The sequence below is a fragment of the Thalassophryne amazonica genome, chromosome 14, assembly GCF_902500255.1.
Source record: "Thalassophryne amazonica chromosome 14, fThaAma1.1, whole genome shotgun sequence".
Classification (NCBI taxonomy): Eukaryota; Metazoa; Chordata; class Actinopteri; order Batrachoidiformes; family Batrachoididae; genus Thalassophryne; species Thalassophryne amazonica.
In genome coordinates, this window is record NC_047116.1 from 88,215,748 (window position 1) to 88,242,543 (window position 26,796).

A 26,796-nucleotide genomic window follows, 5' to 3' on the forward strand; every position below is an offset into this window, starting at 1 on the left:
CTGGTGGTCTGAATTTGTGGACTCTAACTGGCGCTAGTTAATGGGTCTCACCTGTACTTTGTAATGATTTCACCCATTCACACACACACGCACACCAATATCAGGGTGCTGCCAGGCAAGACACTACACTCCACACCGGGAGCAACTTGAACAATAAGGGCCTTGCTTAAGAGCACCTTAGTGATTTTACTGTCTGATTGGGTAATTGAACCCATGATCTGGTCCGAAGCCTGCATCATTAAGCGTCAGCCCTTTACTACTTCCTTAACAGTAACACTGTTGAGTAATTTGTGTGCCATTCACCAGTACTGTGTGGGCTGTGATTTACTCCAAGAACAAAAACCTTTACAGATGTGTAGACTAATAATGTCTTAGGTGCCGCTACACTCACCCTCTGGCCACGATTTCCTCTGGGTCCAGGTCCTCCTTTGGACCCAGCATCACCAGCTGCTCCCTACAATGATTGAAAAAGATGGTTAAAAACAAAGCACAGACACCATTTGACAGGCACACTTGCCAGTTTGTACTCGCTGTATGACAACAGGCAGCATATTGAAACTACTGTTATCATTTGAGCTGTGGCTCAATAATGTTCTCAGTGTTACCTTTGGTCCTGGGAAGCCCGGGAATCCTGCATCACCCTGAAGGCAAAATGAAGGCATAGGAGTGTATACATTTAATTTTTAGGCAAATAATATTCTTTTTATTTCAGTAAGGATGGTGTCCTGGATGTGAATACAGATATCCAGCTGTCATCATAACAGGATGACATCATTGACTATAAGTGATGAAAAAAGTTGTGATTGTAACATACACATAATTTGATCTCCACATTTAAATTTAAATTCAGTTTCGACTAAAATTAAACCTAACTTTATGAGGACATGCAAAGTTCATCACATTTTCATAAAATGTCACTATTCACTTACCCTTCTTCCATCTGGACCTGGTTCCCCAAATCCATCACTGCCATCTTGACCCTATCAATAAAATAAGAAAATGTTGACCAATAAGTTTTGTTAAATGTGTACTGATTCAGCTTTTTACCGTCTTCTTCCATGTTTGACACAGAATCATGCAAATTTATTCTTTGTAATTCAGTGTTACCATAATATATGGTTCTGTGTGGCCCTGATAGTTAATAAATTCTTTCCAAAACTGAACCACTTTGTTACATCTGCCAAGGATGTAATAAAATCATTGGCTTTATTTATTTATTTATTTATTTGTCTTTCTGTCTCTCTGTCTGTTAGCAGGATTATGTCAAAACTACTTCACGGATTCTCACCAAATTTGCACCACAGACAGATATTAGGCCATGAAAGACTCCAATGAATTTTGGAGGTGATCCAGATCTGGATTCTGGATCAGGATTTTAGGTACAGTCTGGGGTCACAGTGTGAATCGCATATTTTTTATTATGAGTCCTCATCATCCCTTGGCCAGTGACGTATGGTCAGGGGAGGCAGGTGGCCCTATAGTAATATGACAAAATAGGAAATGCAACTGACTGTGTACTTCAGTCTTATACTGTATTGGTGTACTGTATATTCATTGATGAAGTAACAATGCTGTATCTTGGTTCAACTCGAAGGACAGCTAAGAATGAAAAATATATTAAAAGCATGCAAATGCATTGACCTGCCTTTCAACAAAGGTTTTTAGATAGCGCTTGCCACAAACTTAGTACAGTGGAAACAAGGTGTCATATACCGTACTCTGTAACGGTTTTAGGCGGTCTACAATCTTAAGATTAAAATGTAGTGTTTAAAAGGTTTGTCTTCATCAGTAGGCCAACAAATAACCTATTTGAAATGTCTAAACATCACTCATCCAAAAAAAAAAAAAAAAAAAATGAAAGCTTTTTTCATAAGAGTAAACAATTACTAATTTTCAAATTTAATTTTAAAAATTAAGAGGATGACAAACAGTTACCAATGATCACTCAATCATATAATGATTGTCAAAACCTAATTAAGTGTAACCTAACTTGCAGAAGATGACCTAAAATAATATTATCACCAAAAACATTTTGTATTTCTGAAGACAAAAAGTGGACATATATTTTACATATTGATATTAATTCACTACTAATGGGCAACTGGGACATGTTCATTGTTTTTATGCACATTATGTGTCAAGTTCAAGTTTCACTTTGTTTATCCTTATAAAAAAGTAAATTTAGAGTGGAGTAGAATGTCTGAGACACATATACAAAAAAGCACCACCAGATGTCAACATCATTGTACATACAACACAAGACACACACAACATTAGAAACACTGTTTTTTCCCCCAAACCAGTGAGAGAATCCAATTAGACAGTACACAGGTAAATCTGTCATAATGAACATAGACAGGAATAAATACATAAATAATATCATACTGTATAAAAAATTCAAGAGATGTCAATCCAATGAATTCAGGTTCCTAGTAGCCACAGGAATACAAGAATCCTTGGCACATCTAGTTGTTAACTTAGGTAGCCTAAAACGGAGACCTGAGGGAAGCAAGTTAAACTCCACAAAGAGTAGGTGCTTGGGGCAGTTCAAAATTTGTTTAGCCTTACCCCTGACCTGCCGCTTATCATATACGAGGTCTGTTAGAAAAGTATCCGACCTTATTATTTTTGTCAAAAACCATATGGATTTGAATCACGTGTGATTACATCAGACATGCTTGAACCCTCGTGGGCATGCAAGAGTTTTTTCACGCCTGTCGGTTACGTCATTCGCCTGTGGGCAGTCTTTGAGTGAGGAGTGGCCCACCCTCTCGTCAATTTTTTCATTGTTTAGGAATGGCTCAGAGACTGCTGCTTTGTTTGATAAAAATTTTTTCAAAACTGTAAGGCACAACTGAGTGGACACCATTCGATAAATTCAGCTGGTTTTCGGTAAAAATTTTAAGGGCTGATGAGAGATTTTGGTCTGGTAGTGTCGCCGTAAGGACGGCCCACGGTGCCTGACGGCGATCTGCGCTTTGAGGCGGCAGCGACTCGCCGTTTCAAGTTGAAAACTTCCACATTTCAGGCTCTGTTGACCCAGGAACTCGTCAGAGAACAGAGAACTTTCAGAAGAAGTCGGCATGAAGAGTTTATTCGGACATTCCATTGTTAACGGACATTTTGTAATGAAAGAACGTGCGGGCAGAGTCGCATGTCGGGCCGGACCCGACCGCGGGGGTCGCGACAGGAAAAACACCTCCGTTGGAAACTTAACGGGCAAGTTGGAACATGCCCAAGCTATTAAACAATTTCTCAGTTACTCACTTGTTGAAAGCCATCAAAAGCCGCCTGAATTTTACAAATGGTTTTCAACACAGAGGTGTTTTTCCTGTCACGGCGCACACAGATTCGCCGAGTCGCACGCACGTCTTTCATTAAAAAATGTCCTTAAACAGTGGAATGTCCGCATAAAGTCCTCATGCCGGCCTCTTCTGAATCTTCTCTGTTCTCTCATGACGTCCTGGGTGAATTAAGCCTTAAATTAGGATGTTTTCAGGTCGAAACAGGCCGACGGCGGCGCCTGGAAGCACTGCGCGACGTCCCGCTCCGTGGGAAGTCCTTACACCGACAGAAACACCCCATAATCTCTCATCAGCCGTTAAACTTTAAATCGAAAACAAGTTTAATTTCTCGAATAGTGTCCACTCGGATATTCCTCACAGGTCCAGAAAAAATTTTGATAAAGCAACGCGCGCCGTCTCGAGCAGCGTGTGAAACAAAGGAATTCAGCCGAGAGGGCTGGACCACATCTCACATCTCACAGGGAAATGACGTCACCGACACGCGTGAAAAAACTCACGCATGCGCACGAGGGTTCAAGCATGATTGGTGTAATCGCACGTCATTCAAATCCATATAGTTAAAAAAAAATAAAAGTGTTAGTTTCTTATCTAATAGACCTCGTATATGTTGCAGCTACAAACAAACAGATGCGGACACCTGTTGCAGGTCGCCATAAGAGCAGTGGCCCCCTAATGTGCCCACACATACACACACTCACACATGACAAAAATCCATCTCACAGAAAATGTAAATCATTCTGGGTTCTTATTTGTGGCATGTTTTGTCTATGAATTTATCATGCATGGGCTTGAGTATTTATAAAAAGCCAAACAAATCTACCATGAAGTGAAAAAAGACATGAAACATATGGATTTTTAGATAGATGCCCAAAAGGAAAGGCAGGAAATTCTGCTGGCAGCTGTGCTGATGGCACGTGCATGCATGAGCTTTGAGCTATTTGATGGGGCTTAGAAAAGATTTCTCAGAACATTTAAATATTAAAGTTGAGGCCAAAGTTCACAGAAACCCAAGAACATGTCGATCACTGATGTGTAAATTTCCTGTCATTCATTCATATATATATATATATATATATATATATATATATATATATATATATATATATATATATATATATAGTCAAGATTTATTTTAACACAACACAGCAGCACAATGAAAATTGCTGCATACATTAAGGTTTGAAGATGAACTGGAGCTGCAAATATTAGCTGCATTAAGTCACAAAGGAATCATCATTTTTTTTCTTTTGTCCGACCCAAGACATATTATTGCAGCGCATGTCAGGCTTTTATTTTTCATATTATGTTATGTACAGATGAAAACTGGTTTCATTCTTACAGACTCTCCTCTGGGGCCAACAGGTCCCTGAACACCTCTTGCTCCCGGGTCTCCAGGCTCTCCCTGTAAAAGTACAGCAAGCCAGTGAGATGACAAAATAAACATAAAGTACAGTACTTTGGATCAGGCAACAATTCAAAGATATTTATAAAATAGTTCTCACAGCTATTAGGTCAGGTTCTTCAGATTTAATGGAGTTCATGTGTTTTTTTCTGTAGTAAATGTCGGGGCCTTAACGTTTTTCTTATAGCATTTTCATGTTTGCTCAAATAGATCACATATGCGTGTCCAGCAGTATGAGAGAGGAAGGTGGAAGGCGTGTGTTTATAAACTAAAGCCGTTATGGAAGAACACCGGCTCTGCCAAATTATGTTCCATTTGGTACCTTTCGACCAAGAGGTCCTCTTCTACCTTTTTCTCCAGGGGGACCCTGTACACCTCCAGGACCCTTAAACAGAAAATCAGATGTTAAAGTGAAAGCTACCACTTTTCACAGAAGAAATAATCCAACCAAAGTACACAAGGTACAATTCTACAAGTTTAACTTTATATAATAGCATGTATGCAACCGATCTGCACTTCTGCCTGTGATATGTGGGAACACAGTACTGTTTGTTTGTGCATTTTATTTATTTTTTAGTATTTCTATTTTATGAGTCCCTTTGGTATATTCTCTCTCTCTCTCTCTCTCTCTCTCTCTCTCTCTCTCTCTCTCTCTCTCTCTCTCTCTCTCTCTCTCTCTCTCTCTCTCATTGGAGTGACAAATCATCTTCACTCACTCTGGGTCCAGGGTTTCCCACCTCCCCTTTCTTTCCTGGTACACCTCTTGATCCAGGTGGACCCTTGAAAAAGACAATAAGACAATCCAGAAGACATCATGTTGTAAAACTCTCAGGCATATTTTTATGATTTCATGCATTTAATCTTAAAAAATGAATCAATAAGCAACTCAAGGGAACGTTTATCCAAATGACTAATATGCTTGCTTCCAAAACAGACGATTTCTTGTTCAAGACCATCTGTGCACATTCTCCATGTTATGTGGAGTTGTGTCAGGAAGGGCATCCGGTGCAAAATGAAATCCACATATGGATACGTATTGGATCTGAGACACAGCATGGCAAATTACCAGCAACATACAGTTGTATGTAAAAGTTTGGGCACCCCTGATGATTTCCATGATTTTCCTTTATAAATCATTGGTTGTTTGGATCAGCAATTTCAGTTAAATATAGCAGACAAACACAGTGATATTTGAGAAGTGAAATGAAGTTTGTAGGATTTACAGAAAGTGTGCAATAATTCTTTAAAGAAAATTAGGCAGGTGCATAAATTTGGGCACGCCAACAGAAAAAAATACATTAATATTTAGTAGATCCTTCTTTTGCAGAAATAACAGCCTCTAAATGCTTCCTATAGCTTCAAATGAGAGTCTGGATTCTGGTTGAAGGTATTTTGGACCATTCTTCTTTACAAAACATCTCAGGTTTGTTGGTTTCCAAGCATGGACAGTCCACTTAAAATCACACCACAGATTTTCAATAATATTCAGGTCTGGGGACTGAGATGGCCATTCCAGAATGTTGTACTTGTTCCTCTGCATGAATTCCTTAGTAGATTTTGAGCAGTGTTGAGGGTCGTTGACTTGTTGAAAGATCCAGCCCTGGCGCAACTTCAACTTTGTCACTGATTCATGAACATTGTTCTCAAAAATCTGCTGATATTGACTAGAATCCATGTGACCCTCAACTTTAACAAGATTCCCAGTACCTGCACTGGCCACACAGCCACACAGCATGATGGAACCACCTCCAAATTTTACTATAGGTAGCAAGTGTTTTTCTTGGAATGCTGTGTTCTTTTTCAGCCATGAATACCGCCCCTTATGTCCAAATAACCCAATTTTAGTTTCATCAGTCCACATTACCTTATTCCAAATTGAAGCTGGCTTGTCCAAATGTGCTTTAGCATACCTCAAGCGACTCCAACTGTGGCATGTACGCAGAAAAGGCTTCCTCTGCATTACAGCATCATACAGCCATGGGCGCAATTTGGTGGGGGATAGGGGGGACATGCCCCCCCACCTTTTCAACCGGGGGGACAGAATATGGTATGTCCCCCCACCTTCTGACATATATGTGTGTACTTGAAACATGCAATGCCAGTCTTATGTGCAAAAGCATGTCAGAATAGTATATTTATTTTTGCAAGTTTGTATTTTTAGCAGCATTGACTTGTTTACAACACCTGTTTCTTGTTTGTCACATTCGGAATTTTCTGGAACTGCATTTGCCCAGATTTGAAACCAAAAATAGTTTCCTCTAGGGACTAGTGTCTACACATAAGTATCAATGGACCATATGCTAATTTACTAAATTCTGAAAGTTAGAAAAGGAAATCAGAAAAGCTATCTGGGACCTCAGAAAGCCCATCTGCAATTATTGCTTGATCTCCAAAATCACTCTATGCAAGCGAAATTATGTTCAGTATGAGTGTTGTCATTAGTGCCACTTCAAAAATTTAATTCATGATAAGTAATTTATCCTAAACTTATGATCTGTTGTTTTTTCAAACTTATGCAAAAGCAAATCTTGAGAAAAAAATACAGTATGCAATAGTTAATAATTATTAAGAGCCTGTTCTTTCATATTTATGAATACGTTTTACCACTCGTATTTTTTGCAGATGTTTGCGGAGCTATTGGCATACGAATGCATCAGTGATATTCAGTAAACAGACATCTACAACTATATTGTCAGGGATACAAATAATTTGTTGCGGGGTCCGTGAACAATCATAACTCAGCAAAGGTGAGTTGCTTTGTGCACAGTTTTGTTTTTTGAATGGCGGAAATGAAAATCACACGGATTTACAGCGCATGGGTTAGATTATGTTGTTCCTCCTACTTAGTGAGACATGCAGGTAAAATACACGTTAAATACTTTTCATGCCAAAGTAACTTCCTTTAATGACTGTCAATGTTTTATCACAAATGTGGGAGTTTGTGCCGACGTTTTACCGACGTTAATTCACAAAACGCGGGTTTGGCATTAACGATCATTAATTAAACAGCCTCACAGAGCTCCAACAGGCTGAAAACAGACTAGAACAGTTAGGTTTCTAGATGTTTTTTCTGTTTGAGTCTAAATCTGTGGACTGTCCCATTGTCCACCTTGTGAGAGCTGACAACACAGTTTAGGGATGAGCAACCACAGCTGCTGTATGCTGTATACTGTTTGCTTCTGGCTTTGACTATGTCACATGCATACCCTCCATAGGAAGGGCAATTGAGAAGTTTGGAGCCTAACCAAGAAAAAGCAAGGCGTTCTTATCCATTTTTCGCATTCTGATAAAACAACATTTCTTGAGAATGTGTGAAGTTTTGACTCACTGGGTGCAATATTGAGAAATGTTGAATTCTCAGAATGCAAAAGATGGAGATCCACGCCCAATTTTTTCTGGGACAGGCTCAAAACATCTCAATCGCCCCTCATAGTACTGCTATCATTAAGCCATAAGTACGGAGGCTGATAGGAGCCACAAAACTAGCAAATGCTTTAAACGCTTATAAATACACCCAAAAAACACCTGCATCAATTCGACAAGTTAGTTGCATGACAAAAAAATCTTGCAAATTTACAAAAAATAAAAGAATACAAATGTAACCTACAATTTAATGTGGTAACGTGTGTAGAAAATTGAGACAACACGTGCAACATGTGCTGCAAAGATCCAAAGAACCATAGGAGAAACAACACAAAAACTGTTTTCTGCCCAGCAGACATTAACTGAGCATTGCAAAATAAAATAATAAATTTTGAAAATACAGCTAATTTCAAAATAAAATCATCAATAAATGAAATAATCTTGCTCAGCTTTGCCAACTAGGTTAAGAAAACAAGCAGATTGCCACAATCGACTTAATGACCCCACAGTTAAATATAAAGTCTTCCGGGTATAAACACGTTTGTGTTTAAGAACTCCCATTATGTTGTGGCATCTGTGTTTTGGGTGTGATGTGTGAATTTGCAGCAGACACGTTAATTATATGAAATGGGTACATTGCTGCAGGTTACGTCTGATTGGTCTCTGTGTCTGCAAGCATGTTTTTTCAATTTGCAAGATTTTTTTAATGCATCTACCCATTGTTGAATCGATGCAGATGTGTGTATGTTTTTTGTTGTTGTTGTTGTTTGTTTGTTTGTTTCATTTTTTGTAAGTTTTCTGCATTTGGTATAAAAAATATAAAACTAACAGATAATGAAATGTTTTACCTTACTGAAAAGATAAGTACATCAACCTTTTCAATCAATCAAAGAATAGCTTGCTGTAAAACACGTTTTGATACCTGCAGTGTAAATTATATAAGAATGAAGATGTGTTTACCCTTATTCCTGCAATGCCAAGTTCTCCCAGCACACCGTCAGCACCTGGCCTTCCAGGATTTCCCTAATGACAAGCAATCAGCAAAAATAACAAAGTTAATGGCTTAAATTGTAGTCCTTTAGCATGATCAATTTAAAACAGTGCAAACTTACAGGCACTCCAGGGGGGCCTCTCCTGCCACCAGGTCCCTTAAAAATGAGTACAGATTAGTCTTGATATGTATTTTGATAGACTATAAATAAATGCAAACATACGTCAAACAGTTGTTACCGTTCTTCCAGGATCACCAGGTTCTCCGTCCTCTCCATCCTCACCAGGGTCTCCCTATTATTTCAGAATAAATATCTTAAGTAATAGTAATATAATGTCATACAATTCCAAACCACAGCAACACTAAAGACACAAGCGAATTAATTTTATTATTACCACTGGTCCAGCATCACCAGGGTCTCCCTTTGGTCCTCTCTGGATGTTATCTTGTCCTGATACACCCTAATTAACAGGAATGACATTTAGAACTTCATAGTGAAACATTCTTAAGCATTTTAAAAACTATTGAGATAGCTGATCTAGAAAACATTCTTACGTATCTTCACAAAATTGCACACAGTCAGTCAGAATTTTCACTTAGTCATAATTAATTAATGCACATAATGTTCTGCAGAGAACCTATTTTTATAATTTTGTATGCAACCAATAATGTTCATTTTGACGATAAACACAACTTTCATTCAGAATTTGGTTAATGCACAGGATTCTCACCGGATCTCCTCTGATTCCAAGTTCTCCTCCATCTCCTGCTTGTCCTTTGGCACCTTTTGGGCCCTAAAAGCAAAATACACAACCTGAGTAAGCACTCAGCAGCACTGAGCACAAGAGATGGAAAGTGTTTTATTTGTTTATTTATTTCTTTATTTAAAGAAAACAATAAGATAACAATGCATCCAGGAACTCACTCTTCTACCAGGATTTCCTCTTTCTCCAGGAGGTCCAGTCACTCCGCTTTTGCCCTGAAAAATATAGTCAGTGTGAATTAAAGGCCAGCATCTATGCATAATATAAATTTAAAAATACACACAAATATAAAACACATCTGCAACAAGGACATGTGATTCACCTGACACCCTACTATAGTCCAATCCTGGATTTAACTGTATATACTCTGTACACACAAAACAAAAAATCATGCCAAACAGCATTAAAGTTGTTCTTTGGCTTGAAATAATAGGGGAACCATTTTTGGTGCCATGCAGCACTTTTCTGTGTTATAAAGGTGCTAAATAACACCAAAAGTGCTCTTTGGCACTATTTTTGTTTCATGTCCACTTACGATGCAAAACATTCTAAACATGATTTTGTTAACAAAAATCAAGAATCAAAAATGCTACAAAATATTGATAAGCTTTCTCGTATTTCAAACAATTGATTTTGGTCATTAAGCAGACAGAGGAGCTGACATTTTCATTCATTATAAATATTGCTACAGTGGCAAGAGAATGTATGTGAACCCTCGATCTATGACCCGTCTAAATGTTGAAATGACATCAAATTTTTGGAAAAAATATTTAAGATTCTGTATATAAAAATTTCTAAAATGATGCCCTTTAAACTCACATTGAAAGCTAATTTCCACAACATGACAGAAAAGAAACAAAATATTAAACCAAAAATGATAGGTTGCATTCGTAATGGTACCCTTTAGTGTAACACAAGTAAACCATCTCTATTACATCCAGTTTTCTACAGATGAGTCACGAGATGGATACATGAACATTTCCAGGTTACTATGTGTATTTATGTGCATTTACAAGTTATATCTTTTGGACTTCATTTACATCAGTTACCATAAGAAATTACCAGCAATTACTATAATAGTACCATATAGTATGGTACTAGTATATATATATATAGAGAGAGAGAGAGAGAGAGAGAGAGAGAGAGAGAGAGAGTGTGTGTGTGTGTGTGTGTGTGTGTGTGTGTGTGTGTGTGTGTGTGTGTGTGTGTGTGTGTGTGTGTGTGTGTGTGTGTGTGTGTGTGTATAAATGTGTGTTTTTACTAATGAATAAATTGTGACAAACAAATACATAATACTTACTTCTTCACCATTGATACCATCAAGACCAAGTTCTCCATTTTCACCCTGTATAATGATAAGGTTAGTTGTGTAATAGATGTATAATGTAATATATATAATGAAGTTTAAAAAAGAAACACTTCTCACCTTTTCTCCTGAGTACCCACGGGAACCCTACATCACACACAGACACACACACAAGTATTATACCTATTTTCTATTCCATACAAAAATGAAAACAAAACTTATGTTGCAGATAACTGAAGCAAGCCTGTGGGCTAGTTCTAGTCGACAAATCAAGTGATTGCTTCATATGCACTAACATGCTTTGTTCACATAATTACCACATACCTCATCTGAAAACAAATTGTCATGCAGCCAGTAAAATACCCTCTAAACAGGGCGGGCCATTCAAGCTGCAAAATTTCCCAGCAGCTCCTGTACTTGTCAAATGCTGACTATGCACCGCTGCTGGTTCATCTTCTGTACTTTATTTAATCCCAATCACATGATAGATTATGAAATAAAATGACAGACATCAAAATGACAAAATCTCTTTTCATGATGGTCAAATACAATAACAAACACTAAGTACATTGATAAAAATATCATTTCTGACAGGTCATTCTGAATAATAACACCAAGGAGGCTGTCAGAGGTTACATGTTCAAGTCTTGTCCCATCAAGAAAGATGTGATTCTTTTTCAGCGAGCTATGTTTCTGAACCAATACATAGAGTCAATTCATGTTTTAAGGTGAAGTGGCCAACGTACCAGATTGACAAAAATCTCTGTGAATCGCCAGCTAAGGTGCGCTCCAGGGGTCTACATTTCCTGTGTCCAATGTAGGACAATGTAGCCCAGCGGAGGGCACCGTTGTACAGGTGGAACTCAGCATTTGGTCCACTGTCTCACACAAGATGATGGTTAATTGCCACTTCCGGAGGGCGGGCACATTTCTAGCACACTTCTCGGAGCAGTAGCATAGCTTGGCGAAGCTGATTGTCAACGCAACCCTTGTGATGTCAGGTGACGTACCCCATATTAACTCAACGTAACTTTTCGATTGCGACTGCATCATTGAGGCAGGTTCTACATATTCCTTCACATTTCAACATATTTCTTCATGCCCAAGGGATTCAGAGGAGGTGGTGCGTCCAGTCAAGCCTCTAGAATTGGGCAGCGGAGGGGAACAGAGCAGTAACAACGTACTAGCGGAGGCGACATATCGGTAGTGGACCTCAACTCTTGTTGGTGTTCTAGCATGAACTTCAAAGATTAAAAGTATGTTGAAAATTTTTCTAGAACAGTGACGAATATCAGCGTTGCCCGACTGACGTTGACTCAGCTCCTGCTGAGTCTGGTGGACCTTGGTGGTGGTCAACAGTAAACACTTTCCATTGGCAAACACCAGGCTGATCGTCAGAGTATGAGTGGCCCAAAAACTTGTTTTCCATGAATTTTGCACATTTTGTTCACCTTATACCAGTCGCTGATGTTATAATAAAAGAAGTGCTTTTATTGTCATTGTACATGCAAGGATATCCATGTCACTATTGAACATGGTCTCCAGAACAATCATCGATCTTGATGCAGTATTAGTAAAATATCAGCATACGATTAATTCTTGACATATTATGAAAGGTGGAGTAATCAGGGAAGAAAGTTTCTGTACTATCTTGAGTGCCTAACAGCAAATCATTAAAGTTACGTTAATGCACCGCTCCACCTCAACCCAAGCATGCACCTGTGGGCTCCAACTGGGGAGAAAATGTGTGTATCTAAATGTGTGTATCATCATGCCTTTTATCTTAAGCAAGCATCTGTAGGGAGTGATGTGACGGGAGCCTGGCCATCAAACTGCTGCTGTTACAATAAATATGCTTACATGCAAGTTGTTGAACTGAATTAATAAAGTCTGATTTTTATTTATTTATTGATTTTTACCTTGACACCTCTTTGCCCAGGACATCCCTGGAATCCCTGAGTTCCATTCACACCAGGGGGTCCTCGCTCTCCCTGTCATGACAGATTGAAGATAAAATGTAGCAACCAAATGACAAGGTGGTGAGATCACAAAGTATATAAAACAAAAGACAGCAAATTAAGCTGACAGTTTTTAAATGATTTTTTTTTTTATCAATTACAATTCAGAAATGTTGAGTGCAACAGTCAACAGAATCCTTTTGATTTGGAAACATATACATTAGCAAGGATATTAAACTTACAGGGCCGCCCTCATCTCCAGGATGTCCCGGGCTTCCTGCTGCTCCTGGGTTACCCTGAAAAGGAAAATCAGTATTAGCTTTTATTCCTCTTCAGCAATCTTGAAGGGGGAAGTGACTTTTTAGGAAAATACCGCAAAACTGACCATCAGCATTCATCGAGCTGTGTCACTGAAGTCACAGCTTCATAGCCACTGGACCAACATCAACAACAAGGCTTGTGCTAACTGACTGAAAAACTTTCAGTCATAGTGAGAATGATACAATGACAACTGGGAGATCCTGTCCTAACATTAGTTAGCCAATAACAGATCAAGAAAATTAGTTATGTTAGTTATCCTCATAGAGAAATACAAACATTTGTCATGAGCCCTGCAGGGTCTGTAATCGCCTGCTCCATGTCCTGCTGTAAAGTCCTAATGTTACCCTTCCTGTAGAGCTCGATCTGTGTTTGTAGACAAGATGGCGTAGCCTTCCCCGGTAGGGTGAAGATCATCCGGCATCAGGAAGCCATGGCAGCCCCAAAACGAAGGCCAGTTATCAATAAAACTAAAGCCTTGCTGTCTATAAAATTGCGGCAGCCACATATTTAACGATGTCAGCCTGCTAACCCCGGGAAGGGAGAGGACCAAAGACTATTAACTGATGCTGACACATCTTTCTGGCAAATTCACAAGTCCTCTCTGTGTCCATTTTTGTGACCTCAGAGTGCTTCATTCTAATATCATTGGTGCAGTCGTGAATAACTATGTGGCAATATCTAGTGTCATGTTCCTTTGTCTGCCATTCTGCAGCATCAGCACACTAAGATGAGAGGCAATGTTGGGAGCTCTGGCCCCAGAAATACATTTAATGTCACCTGGCATCTGTAACTTTGTGGGTGATAGAATCCCCTATTGCTAATGCCCAGCATTTCAGCCTGGAAGTAGGGGTGGACGTCACCCATGGGCTCAAAGGGCTAACAACAGGCATATCCAAAACAGAAAACTGGTTCACAGTTAGTAGTGGTGAGTGTGATCCAGGTACCACAACTGGGCACCAAGCCTCATGTGACTTCATCTGCCTAACAACTGTCTGGACGTCGTCGTCCTCTGCAGTCAGCATTTCTAAGCCAATGCTGATGGGCGCGCTAGCAGGCCCAACACTAACCTCATCTGGACTGCCCGTAACATCGAACTCCACTAAGAAGCTGCTCTAACTTACGGACATGGCTCACACACGATTAATGAAAAGTATGAAGTAATATATTAATAATGTACTAGGAATGTAAAACAAAAAACAACAAGTGCGTACCCAAGCTAGTGCAAGCTAACCGCTAACGAAATGCAAAACATTCCTCTACAGGTCAGTGTAGATGATTACTTTTACACTGACTGGTGTTGTGTCTGTTAATTTGTTACCAGCATGTATTTTCCCTCAGTTATAAGTTGCTTTATTGAATTAACCTTACAAAGGTGAAACCACACTTGATGAGTTTGTAACTTCAATGCATTTTGTTGTTGTGAATTTGAAAACCTTAGTTCCTGGAAGTCCAACTGCTCCTCGATCTCCTCTGGTACCAGTGCATTTGCATGGAACTCCACAGCACTCCCTTTCTGCAATGTTGTTCTAAGCAAAAACAAATAAAATTCAAATACACATTTAATGAATGCAACAAATACAATTAATTAATTAATCAAATACAAGTAATTTAGGTATACAAACCAGTTCTTCCAAAAGCTCATAGTCTAGGTCCACAATGTTGATGCGTAAAGGTCTGGTGTATCTGAAGCCTCGACCAAACTCCAGCGCCACGGCTTCCTCAAACTGTGGTACCCTCTCCAAGCCAACCAAGAGAAAACTGCTTACTCCTAATTGGAACATATAAGAGGCAGATTGCAAATCTGTTGTATTTTGACATAATTAGGAACAGTGAGTTAACTTTAATGAAGCCATGAGGGAATATTAACATGCAAAACAATATGATTTAATGCTCTCAGGTCAATGGATGTCCCCTCATCCCACTCTGTTTTTTTGTTATGTTTCTGTTAATGGATCAGTGACAGAATCCCACACAGACTGACCACTTCCTGACACTACAGGGTGTCACCTCTTGTTTCAGACCCATTTCTAGCACAAAAAAAAAACAGTTCATCTAAATGAACAAAAGTGTATTATCATTCAACGTTTGAAGCACTTTCTAAAAACTAATTTTTTTTTTCAGATTTAGAGTGAAGTTACGTGTACGTGACACACATTCTCAAAGCTGATATTGTAAAAAAAAAAGTGGCTTAAAAGGGGAATTACTGAAAATATAGTTAAATCTAGAAAACTCTTTGCACCCCAGAAGGTAAAACATTTGTCAAGATAAAGACCTATCAAGGGCTATTAAAATAATCTGTTACCTGACTGCTGAAGGTTTTCAACTTGTGCTTTCATATCAGCATCTAGTTGATCAAGACCATCGGTGAGGTGAATAACAACCTTCAGGGGAAAAGCAAGTGGGCTTTATTGGTCATCAGATTTTTTTATGAGTATTCTTATTGCTATGATTAATCGGTTTCAATTACCCACCTTGACAGCATCGTCCTGTCTGTTCTTGAACCTTTCAGCATAAGCTGAGATGGTTTTTCCATTGAGTACAAAGGGGCCTCGGCTGTGGAAGGTCCTGAAGGCCTCAATAAGCTCAGAAGCATTGCTTGTGAAGTCTACCTGGACAGGAGTATTGGTAGAGTCCATAGCCAGTATGCCCACTTGCACAGAGGGAATCTGTCCGGATGAGCAACTGATGCTGGCTATTTTGGAAATCCTATTCAGAATGGCTTCCATGTGTTTCTGAAGGTTGGGCTGAGCAGTGAAAATGTTCTGAGCAGACACATCAAAGCCCACTAACACCTCCACGTTGCAGCCTGTGAGAAACAGCACAGTCATATTTGGATAGCTGCTCATTTGGTCAAACAAAAAGCATGAAGAAATCCTTCTCAAATCCAGTTTATTATAAATCACTTCAATTGTACAATTATATGTCATTTCAAAATGTTATAAAAAAAGTTTCACGTTGCACACGGGGGAAATGACCATGTGGCTTACTTTTTGGAGCTTCTGCTACAGTTTGACACAATGTCCCCTTCACTTCATCATCCAAAGTCTCCAGGATTTGCTCATTGAGTTCTGAGAGGTCCTGGAAGGTACTGGCTCGAGCAACAGTGGTGGACTCACTTGCAATGTTTTCTAGCTCATTTTCAATATCACCAACGCCTACAGCAAAGATTCTGACACCAGTTTTCTTCAGACCAAGGGCTGCAGTTTTGCTGTCATCGGCTGAAGGTCCCCCCTTGATAACCATTAGGATTTGTGGAACCCCGTCCTCCATCCTGCTACCTTTTTCTTTGGTGAAGTGATTGTCTTGAATGTGACGAATTGCTGCACCCGTGTTAATACGACGTCCACCTTTGTAGTCAACTTGGCTGATGGCATTGAGAATGTCTTGTTTGTTCTTGTATGTGTTGAGGTAGAAGACATCAGTCACATCTGTGGCATAATGTGCCAGGGCAAACTGAAGGTTGTCTCTATCACTGAAGAACAAATCTATTAGGTTGATTATAAACTCCATCACTAATTTGAAGTTGTCCCTTCCTAAATTAATGGAGCCATCAACCAAAAACACTATGTCAGCCTTTTTTGGGGAAGGCAGGCCACCTGCTGTAAGACAAAGAATGAGATACCAAAAATGTTAGCATAAAAAAAAGAAGAAATAGAGAAAACATGACCACAGAAACATAAACTCTGGTTATTTATATTGATTTGAAAGGACACAGTCACACAGTGTATGTATATAACTTCTCCAAATTTGGACAACTCACTAGGTTCCTCATAGTCCGTGGATATTTCAGGGAGGGTCCCTCTTAATCTGGAAATAACACTGTTCTGGATTGTTTGCAGGCCAGGGAATGCAGGAACCTGAAGTACATCATCTGAGCTCTTGGCAATTTGGGTTAGCTGCTCTCTGTCAGCATTCTCAGCCCCAACACCAATGCAGTTGACCCGAGCATTTTTAAGCCGAGGACCATATAGAGAAACATCTTGGGGGGAACGATCTCCTGTGAGAACAACAAGATGCTGGGAGGCCTCAGTTGGACGAACCCCAGCAGAGGCCTTTAACTCACGCTGTATGACATATTCAATGGCATCAGCCAGATTTGAAGACCGTCCACCCATATGACGGAGCTTTTTGATGGCAGCGATAACATCTGGCTTGTTGTTGTGTGAGTTCAGAGAAAACTCAGTTTTAACTCTGTCTGCATACTGAACAAGAGCCACCTGTATCTGATCAGGCTGTACATCAAGTTGCTGGACAATGTTGAGGATGAAGTCACGGATATGGGCAGTGCCAACAGGACCTGTACTGTCAGAGCCATCAATGAGGAAAATAATGTCCTTTTTTCCTAGATCTAAGGGACCTGTAGAGTGCAACAAATCAACAAAGAGGCAATTTTAAACAACAGCAGAAAATTAATTATGAACACATTCTAATTTAATATTATAGAATCATGAAACGTTCCTCCCATAAGGGCCAACTTTCCATTTTCACAAATATATTTTAGTTTCACTTATAAAATCCATGAAGAAATTAATATTTTATTAAAGTAACATTGAAAACTTGAAAAGTTCAAATATATCTTACTTGAGGGCACTGAGGGTGGAACATAACTACGGGTGATATCGTCAGCGGTCATTGTGTTGACTGAAGTAATGAGCTGTTGCTCCACTCTGGGAAGCTGTTGGAAAGTGTCAACTGTATATACAAGTTCAGGCTTCAAAGATATCTGTCTCAGCTCATCGGGGTCCGCATTCCTTGAGCCAATCGCCACGGGTGCTACATGGTTCTTCTTAAGTTGCTCAGCTGGAGCAGAAACATCATCTGTGGACTTGCCACCAGTAACAAGAATGAGGAACTGAGGAACACCTTCTTCAATACGGCTTCCTGCTGACCTCTGGTAGATGTTTCTGGAGACATATTCAAGAGCACGACCTGTGTTTAGCTCTGTCCCACCCTTGCTTCGAAGTCTTGACACAGCCCGGCGCACTTCATCTTTGGATGAGAATTCATTCAGAAGAAACTCCACAGTTGGTTTATCACTGTATTGCACCACAGAAATTCGGACGTTGTCCAGTCCCACATCCAGCTTCTCTACAACTCTTCTTATCATTTCACGGATGGAGGGGAACTCGCTTCGAACTGCGTTTGTGCCATCAATTAGAAATACCACGTCCCTCTTTTCTCCTCCAGTGGGTGCTGGTGTGACAACTGTAAATTCACACACACACACACACACACACACACACACACACAAAGAAACATTAATAACGCAAGAATGATAACGATGCTGTTATCAATCAAAAACACTATGTCAGCCTTTTTGGGGGAAGGCAGGCCACCTGCTGTAAGACAGAAAATGAGATATCAAAAATGTTATCATAAAAAAGAAGAGAAGAAATAAAGAAAACCTGACCACAGAAACATAATCTCTGGTCATTGATATTGATTTGAAAAGACAGTCACAGAGTGTATGTATATAACAGATATCCAGTTTTGGGCAACTCACTAGGTTCCTCATAGTCAGTGCGAATTTCGGGGAGGGTCCCTCTTAATCTGGAAATAACCCTGTTCTGGATTGTTTGCAGGCCAGGGAATGCAGGAACCTGAAGTACATCATCTGAGCTCTTAGCAATTTGGGTTAGCTGCTCTCTGTCAGCATTCTCAGCCCCAACACCAATGCAGTTGACCCGAGCATTTTTAAGGCGAGGACCATATGTAGAAACATCTTGGGGGGAACGATCTCCTGTCAGAACAACAAGATGCTGGGAGGCCTCAGTTGGACGAACCCCAGCAGAGGTCTTTAACTCACGCTGTATGACATACTCAATGGCATCAGCCAGATTTGAAGACCGTCCACCCATAGGATGGAGCTTTTTGATGGCAGCGATAATATCTGGCTTGTTGTGTGAGTTCAGAGAAAACTCAGTTTTAACTCTGTCTGCATACTGAACAAGAGCCACCTGTATCTGATCAGGCTGTACATCAAGTTGCTGGACAATGTTTAGGATGAAGTCACGGATATGGGCAGTGCCAACAGGACCTGTACTGTCAGAGCCATCAATGAGGAAAATAATGTCCTTTCTTCCGAGATCTAAGGGAACTGTAGGGTGCAACAAATCAACAAAGAGGCATCCCATTGAATTACTTCAAACAGCAGCAGAAAATTAATTATGAACACATTCTAATTTAATAGTATAGAATCATGAAAATTCCTCCCACAAGGGCCAACTTTCCATCTTAACAAATATATTTTAGTTTCAATTATAAAATCCATGAAGAAATTAATCTATTAGTAAAGTAACATTGAAAACTTGAAAAGTTCAAATGTATCTTACCTGAGGGTGGAACATAACTACGCCTGATATCGTCAGCGGTCATTGTGTTGACTGAAGTAATGAGCTGTTGCTCCACTCTGGGAAGCTGTTGGAATGTGTCAACTGTATATACAAGTTCAGGATTCAGGGATATCTGCCTCAGCTCATCAGGGTCTGCATTCCTTGAGCCAATCGCCACAGGTGCTACATGGTCCCTCTTAAGTTGGTCAGCTGGAGCAGAAACATCATCTGTGGACTTGCCACCAGTAATAAGAATGAGGAACTGAGGAACACCTTCTTCAATACGGCTTCCTGCTGACCTCTGGTAGATGTTTCTGGAGACATATTCAAGAGCACGTCCAGTGTTTAGCTGTGTCCCACCCCTGCTTCGAAGTCTTGACACAGCCCGGCGCACTTCATCTTTGGATGAGAATTCATTCAGAAGAAACTCCACAGTTGGTTTATCACTGTACTGCACCACTGAAATTTGGACCTTATCGGGTCCCACATCCAGCTTCTCTACAATTCTTCCTATCATTTCACGGATGGAGGGAAAATCGCTACGCATTGCACTTCTTCCATCAATTAGAAAGACAACATCCCTCTTTTCTCCTCCAGTGGGTTCTTGTGTGGTAACTGTAAATTCACACACACACACACACACACACACACACACACACACACACACACACACACACACACACACACACACACACACACACACACACACACACACACACACACACACACACACACACACACACAGACAAACATTAAAAAGGCACAAATGATAGTGATACTGCCATCAACCAAAATGAATATGCCATCCTTTTTAGAGGAAGGCAAACCAATTGCTGTAAGAGAGAGAATGTGATATCAAAAATTTTAGCATAAAAAATAAGGAAAGAAATAGAGAAAATCTGACCACAGAAAAACATTTTAAAAAGAACTTCAATCGTTCTGTCAATAGAAAATAAATATGCTGTTGTGTAAAGTTACCGTCAGTGGTTGGGAATACTGGGCGCATTCTGGCGATTTCATCATCTGACAACTCGGTAAGAGTGGTGATCAAGTTTTCTTGGACTGTGTAAAGTCCAGGTAGGTCATCTACAGGGTAGGCAAAGTTTGTAACATATGACACCACCTGGAGCTCTGCTGGGTTGACATCCCTGGTTCCAATGCTGAAGGGAATAACTCTTGATTGTTTGAGAGATGATGCGGCACGAGTGATGTCATCTGTAGAATCTCCACTGGAGACAACAATTACAAACTGCGGTACACCCTCTTGCTTCCTGCTTCCACGTGACATTGTCAGAACATCTTGGCTGATGAACTCCAAAGCCTGACCCAGATTACGCCTTCTCCCTCTGCGTTGCCTCATCCCCCTGACGGCATTCAAGACACCTTCTTTGGTTGTATGTGTGTTCAGATACATGTCAGCCGATGCGGTGTCACTATACTGAACCACTCCAATCTGGATCCTGTTGTCACCAACATTAAGACTCTCCACAACCCTGCGGATAAATTCCTGGATGATCGGAAATTCCCGTCCAACACCATCAGAACCATCCACAAGGAAAACAATGTCCTTCCGGGGGCCTTGAGACTCAGCTGAAACAAGAACAGAAAAATAACATCATTTGCTGCAATTGCTTTAGAAATGATTGCATATTCTGTATCAATTCAGTCTTTTATTTGACTCTTCCTGTCTTATTTGCAACGAAAAGCATGCTCTTTCCAAGTAGCAGTCAATAAAAAAGAAAGAAAATAAATAAATGAAATCCTGTGAATGTTCAAATGCTCCCCCCACCAACACCATCATCTGAATTTGATTAATTGCATTTGTAACACAAATGATGATAAAATGGTGTGAAGAAGATGGACACTTTATAGTAAATTAAATATATATATATATATATATATATATATATATATATATATATATATATATATATATATATATATATGCTGCAGCAACCAGGAGAAACATTAACATAAGCTTGGCCTCTTTCAGTCATTGGGGGTCCTCAATAATGAAGTGCCTGGGGGCTAGATCAACTAATGTTCACACACAATGTAATTGATATTTTCATCTTAGTAGCCAAAGTAACTGCAACTTTGACACAAAGTCTTTTGAGCAGTACCCTGGGATCCTCTGACGAAATCCAGTACCAAAGACATCAAGCTGTCACCTTTGGTCACTGTATAGTGTCTATGTATCACAACAACACAGGAAGACAGGAAACCCCATCACCCTAAAGATGTGGATCTTCGTAGTCCGCCAAAAATATAGGCATTTCCAAACACCTCTGTGCAGCAACCTGATGACCCAATGTCCCTGCGGAGATAATGGACTGGAATATCTCCGCAAGTGCAGCCACACAAAGAGAAATGTGTGATGGCCAAATCCAAGAAACCATTGAAAGGCTGGATCTTAGCCTTTATCCAGAACAATCACAAACCAGGACATTCTGATTTATCTCAGCATCTCAATCAGAGTTTCCACTGATACTGCAAAGTTCACAGAATCTTCTGCAATGTTAAGATTGAAGAGTTATGTTGCAAAACCATTTTTTTTAATTGGGAAAATTTTAATTTAAAAGCAGTCAGGGGCATAGTTCCAATAATCCGCTAATTAGTGAAGCTAATGTTATTGTTAGCAGATTAGCTTTTCAGCTAACTTTGAAAACCATTAACTGGACAATTACCTTCCATTAACTTTCAGTCCGCTAACATTTTTTTTTTTTTTTGCTGGTAAAGTGAGTAAATTTAAAGGTTAAAACGGTTATAAACCCTAAAATCATGCAAGCTTGTGCTATGGTAGACAAAGGCACAAATCAGAAATGGAACAAAAAATCTGCCCAGTGGGAAAAAGCCACAAACCGGACAACATTGTTTAAATGGATATAACAACAAAGGACACAAAATTGTCAGGAATGTAATACAATTTACAATTGTGATTATTATTGTTGTACAACTTATGCTTGCTGTCTTCTTTCAGGTGTTGTGGTGAGGTGTGGTATGAAGGAAAAGAATCATAAAAAACACAATTTATATCAATCAGCAAATATTCAAAAGTGATATTTTAAATATTTCAAAAGGGTAAGGTTCTACACCTTGTAAGCATTACACTGCTGACATTTTGGGCCACTTTTTTTTCATAATAACTTTAAATCTCATTTCACCTGAAACTGTTTATCCAGGATAAGGTTGTGGGGTAACAGCTCCAGCAGGACACCTCAAACTTCCCTTTCCCTTATAACTTGAAAGCATCAAAATAAAATATTTCTATTTACCATAATGGACAAAATATGAAACAAGGTAATTTCTCATTATGGAAGTGAAGACCAAAAGAGGAAGAGAAAAATAAAATTAGGATTTTTTTTTTAACATTTTATTTACAATGACATGGTTTGTGGTTTTGGAATGAGGGCTTTTATTTCCACTCTCAATAATTTCAGCTCTGAAATACTGTCAGGCTGCTGTAGTGTTGGGGTTTGCCTCTTCTGCGTTACAGTCCTCTCAATGAATCATCCAGGGCAGATGATCAAACAGAATTGCATCCTTTTTAACCATGTCAGGTTGAACAAAGAAAAAAATGTCAAGACAAGCAAAAAATATTGCTGCAGAATAATGCCTCTGGGTGACACAACAAAAATGTACAAAATACCTCACATTGATCATGTGATTTCCAAACAGAAACCATTGCTCAACTTTAATACAAACACATGCACGTAACTTAGAAAGGACACTTAATTCTTGGTCTCAGTACATCTGATGTGGCCTTTCAAGCCAACAACAAGACATGCTTGTGAACATACCAAATACAGTTGTTGGTTCTGGAGTGATGTCAGTCACCACAACCCCCAAGGAGGACTCAATTTGCTGTTGGACACTTGGAAGGTCAGTAAATTCGGTCACAGTTACAGCTGAACGGGGATCATGGGATATCTTCTGTAGTTCTCTGCTGTCAGATCCCCTGTTTCCAATTGGATATATCAAGACACCCATCTGTTTCAGGGCAGAGGCTGGAGCGTCAACATTGTCAAAAGACCTTCCACCATTTAACAAGATTAGGATTTGTGGAACTCCTTTCAGGCTCCTGCTTCCAGCAGGGGCTGTGAAGACATTATCCCTCAAGTACTGGAGAGCTGCTCCAGTGTTGAGAGGTCTTCCCCCCTTATGCCTCAGTCCTCTGACAGTGTTAAGGATCTCAGCTTTGGTTGTGTAAGTGTTCAAATAGAAGTGGACGGATGGATCCCTGCTGTATTGGACCACTGAGACACGGTCTCTGTTGTCATCCACACTCATTGTCTCAACTATTCTTTGGACAAAGTCACGCATAGCTGAGAATCCAGTTCGAGTACCATCAGATCCATCCAGCAAGAACACAATGTCTCTTCCTCGTGGCTCTTTCTCGACTAAAAACCATAGAAATTGAGAGATATTTACTTTGAAGTATCAAAAGATTTCGTCACATGATGAAATGTGGTCTCAACATTTAATCTTTACACTCTCCACCCTGTCACAAGACTATCATCTAAGTGATACTGACTGACACAGACTAAATTTGGCAATGTCTACATTATCAGAAGAATAGGTGAAATAAAACATGAATTCCTTACCAATAACTGTTGGTGGCATGGGTGTGACCCTTGCTGGCATTGTACTCAAAACAGAAAAGAGCTGTTCTTGGACATCGGGGAGATCACTGAACTCAGAAACTAAGAGGGCATACGTTGGGTCATATGATATTTTCTGCAGTTCTCTCCTGTCAGAGGTCCTAGTTCCAATGCCAACTGCAAAGATGCCCTGCTGTTTGAGCGCAGAGGCTGGGGTATCAACATTGTCAAATGACCTTCCACCAGATAACAGGATCAACAACTGTGGAACCCCTTGCAGCCGCCTACTTCCAGAAGTGTTTGTAAACACATGGTCTCCTACGTATTGCAAGGCTGCTCCAGTGTTGAGGGGTCTGCCTCCTCTGTGTCGCAGCCCTCTCACTGAATCAACAACATCCTCTCTGGTTTTGTAGGTGTTCAAGTAGAAATGAACTTCTGTATCTCTGCTGTACTGGACAACAGAGACACGGTCATTGTTTTCTCCCACACTGAGTTTTTCCACCACTCTCTCAACAAGATCTCGCATAGCAGGGAAGCCATTCCTTGTGCCATCTGAACCATCCAGAAGGAATACAATATCCTTTTTGACCATGTCAGGTTGAACTGAGAAAAGATGCAAAGACAACCAATAAATACTGTTGTAAAATAATGCCTCTAGAAGACTCACGAAAAGGATATTTTTACACAAGACCTCAAATTGATCATGTGATTTCCAAACAGAAAGCATTCCTCAACTTGAATACAAAGACATGAACGTAACTTAGAAAAGACACTTAATTCTTGGTCTCAGTACATCTGATGTGGCCTTTCAAGCCAACAACAAGACAGGCTTGTGAACATACCAAATACAGTTGTTGATTCTGGAGTGATGTCAGTCACCACAACCCCCAAGGAGGATTCAATTTGCTGTTGGACACTTGGAAGGTCAGTAAATTCAGTCACAGTTACAGCTGAACGGGGATCATGGGATATCTTCTGCAGTTCTCTGCTGTCAGAGCCCCTGTTGCCAATTGGATATATCAAGACACCCATCTGTTTCAGGGCAGAGGCTGGAGTGTCAACATTGTCAAAAGACCTTCCACCATTTAACAAGATTAGGATTTGTGGAACTCCTTTCAGGCTCCTGCTTCCAGCAGGGGCTGTGAAGACATTATCCCTCAAGTACTGGAGAGCTGCTCCAGTGTTGAGAGGTCTTCCCCCCTTATGCCTCAGTCCTCTGACAGTGTTAAGGATCTCAGCTTTGGTTGTGTAAGTGTTCAAATAGAAGTGGACGGATGGATCCCTGCTGTATTGGACCACTGAGACACGGTCTCTGTTGTCATCCACACTCATTGTCTCAACTATTCTTTGGACAAAGTCACGCATAGCTGAGAATCCAGTTCGAGTACCATCAGATCCATCCAGCAAGAACACAATGTCTCTTCCTCGTGGCTCTTTCTCGACTAAAAACCATAGAAATTGAGAGATATTTACTTTGAAGTATCAAAAGATTTCGTCACATGATGAAATGTGGTCTCAACATTTAATCTTTACACTCTCCACCCTGTCACAAGACTATCATCTAAGTGATACTGCCTGACACAGACTAAATTTGGCAATGTCTACATTATCAGAAGAATAGGTGAAATAAAACATGAATTCCTTACCAATAACTGTTGGTGGCATGGGTGTGACCCTTGCTGGCATTGTACTCAAAACAGAAAAGAGCTGTTCTTGGACATCGGGGAGATCATTGAACTCAGAAACTAAGAGGGCATACGTTGGGTCATATGATATTTTCTGCAGTTCTCTCCTGTCAGAGGTCCTAGTTCCAATGCCAACTGCAAAGATGCCCTGCTGTTTGAGCGCAGAGGCTGGGGTATCAACATTGTCAAATGACCTTCCACCAGATAACAGGATCAACAACTGTGGAACCCCTTGCAGCCGCCTACTTCCAGAAGTGTTTGTAAACACATGGTCTCCTACGTATTGCAAGGCTGCTCCAGTGTTGAGGGGTCTGCCTCCTCTGTGTCGCAGCCCTCTCACTGAATCAACAACATCCTCTCTGGTTTTGTAGGTGTTCAAGTAGAAATGAACTTCTGTATCTCTGCTGTACTGGACAACAGAGACACGGTCATTGTTTTCTCCCACACTGAGTTTTTCCACCACTCTCTCAACAAGATCTCGCATAGCAGGGAAGCCATTCCTTGTGCCATCTGAACCATCCAGAAGGAATACAATATCCTTTTTGACCATGTCAGGTTGAACTGAGAAAAGATGCGAAGACAACCAATAAATACTGTTGTAAAATAATGCCTCTAGAAGACTCACGAAGAGGATATTTTTACACAAGACCTCAAATTGATCATGTGATTTCCAAACAGAAAGCATTCCTCAACTTGAATACAAAGACATGAACGTAACTTAGAAAAGACACTTAATTCTTGGTCTCAGTACATCTGATGTGGCCTTTC

At 40.0% G+C, this 26,796-nt stretch overlaps 1 protein-coding gene across 4 annotated transcripts in view; it reads right to left on the reverse strand.

Moving 5' to 3' along the window:
* col6a3 (collagen, type VI, alpha 3) overlaps nt 1-26,796 on the reverse strand; it is a 61,615-nt gene that overhangs the window by 27,383 nt on the left and 7,436 nt on the right. For 2 of the 4 annotated variants that reach the window (XM_034186697.1, XM_034186695.1), the window contains exons 11-40: nt 25,990-26,589; nt 25,186-25,785; nt 24,347-24,946; nt 23,543-24,142; nt 20,721-21,332; nt 19,743-20,357; nt 18,914-19,507; nt 17,992-18,615; nt 17,171-17,767; nt 16,398-17,009; nt 15,882-16,216; nt 15,713-15,791; nt 15,033-15,178; nt 14,844-14,936; nt 13,332-13,385; nt 13,051-13,122; nt 11,252-11,278; nt 11,126-11,170; nt 9,987-10,040; nt 9,793-9,855; nt 9,457-9,522; nt 9,301-9,354; nt 9,183-9,218; nt 9,031-9,093; nt 5,424-5,486; nt 5,030-5,092; nt 4,645-4,707; nt 930-980; nt 606-641; nt 392-454 (exon numbers count right to left, since the gene is read on the reverse strand). In XM_034186697.1, coding sequence (XP_034042588.1) covers nt 392-454; nt 606-641; nt 930-980; nt 4,645-4,707; nt 5,030-5,092; nt 5,424-5,486; nt 9,031-9,093; nt 9,183-9,218; nt 9,301-9,354; nt 9,457-9,522; nt 9,793-9,855; nt 9,987-10,040; nt 11,126-11,170; nt 11,252-11,278; nt 13,051-13,122; nt 13,332-13,385; nt 14,844-14,936; nt 15,033-15,178; nt 15,713-15,791; nt 15,882-16,216; nt 16,398-17,009; nt 17,171-17,767; nt 17,992-18,615; nt 18,914-19,507; nt 19,743-20,357; nt 20,721-21,332; nt 23,543-24,142; nt 24,347-24,946; nt 25,186-25,785; nt 25,990-26,589 — 7,580 coding nt within the window. The remainder of the gene's footprint in view (nt 1-391; nt 455-605; nt 642-929; nt 981-4,644; nt 4,708-5,029; nt 5,093-5,423; nt 5,487-9,030; nt 9,094-9,182; nt 9,219-9,300; nt 9,355-9,456; nt 9,523-9,792; nt 9,856-9,986; nt 10,041-11,125; nt 11,171-11,251; nt 11,279-13,050; nt 13,123-13,331; nt 13,386-14,843; nt 14,937-15,032; nt 15,179-15,712; nt 15,792-15,881; nt 16,217-16,397; nt 17,010-17,170; nt 17,768-17,991; nt 18,616-18,913; nt 19,508-19,742; nt 20,358-20,720; nt 21,333-23,542; nt 24,143-24,346; nt 24,947-25,185; nt 25,786-25,989; nt 26,590-26,796) is intronic. The other 2 variants (XM_034186698.1, XM_034186699.1) reach the window with 2 other exon arrangements.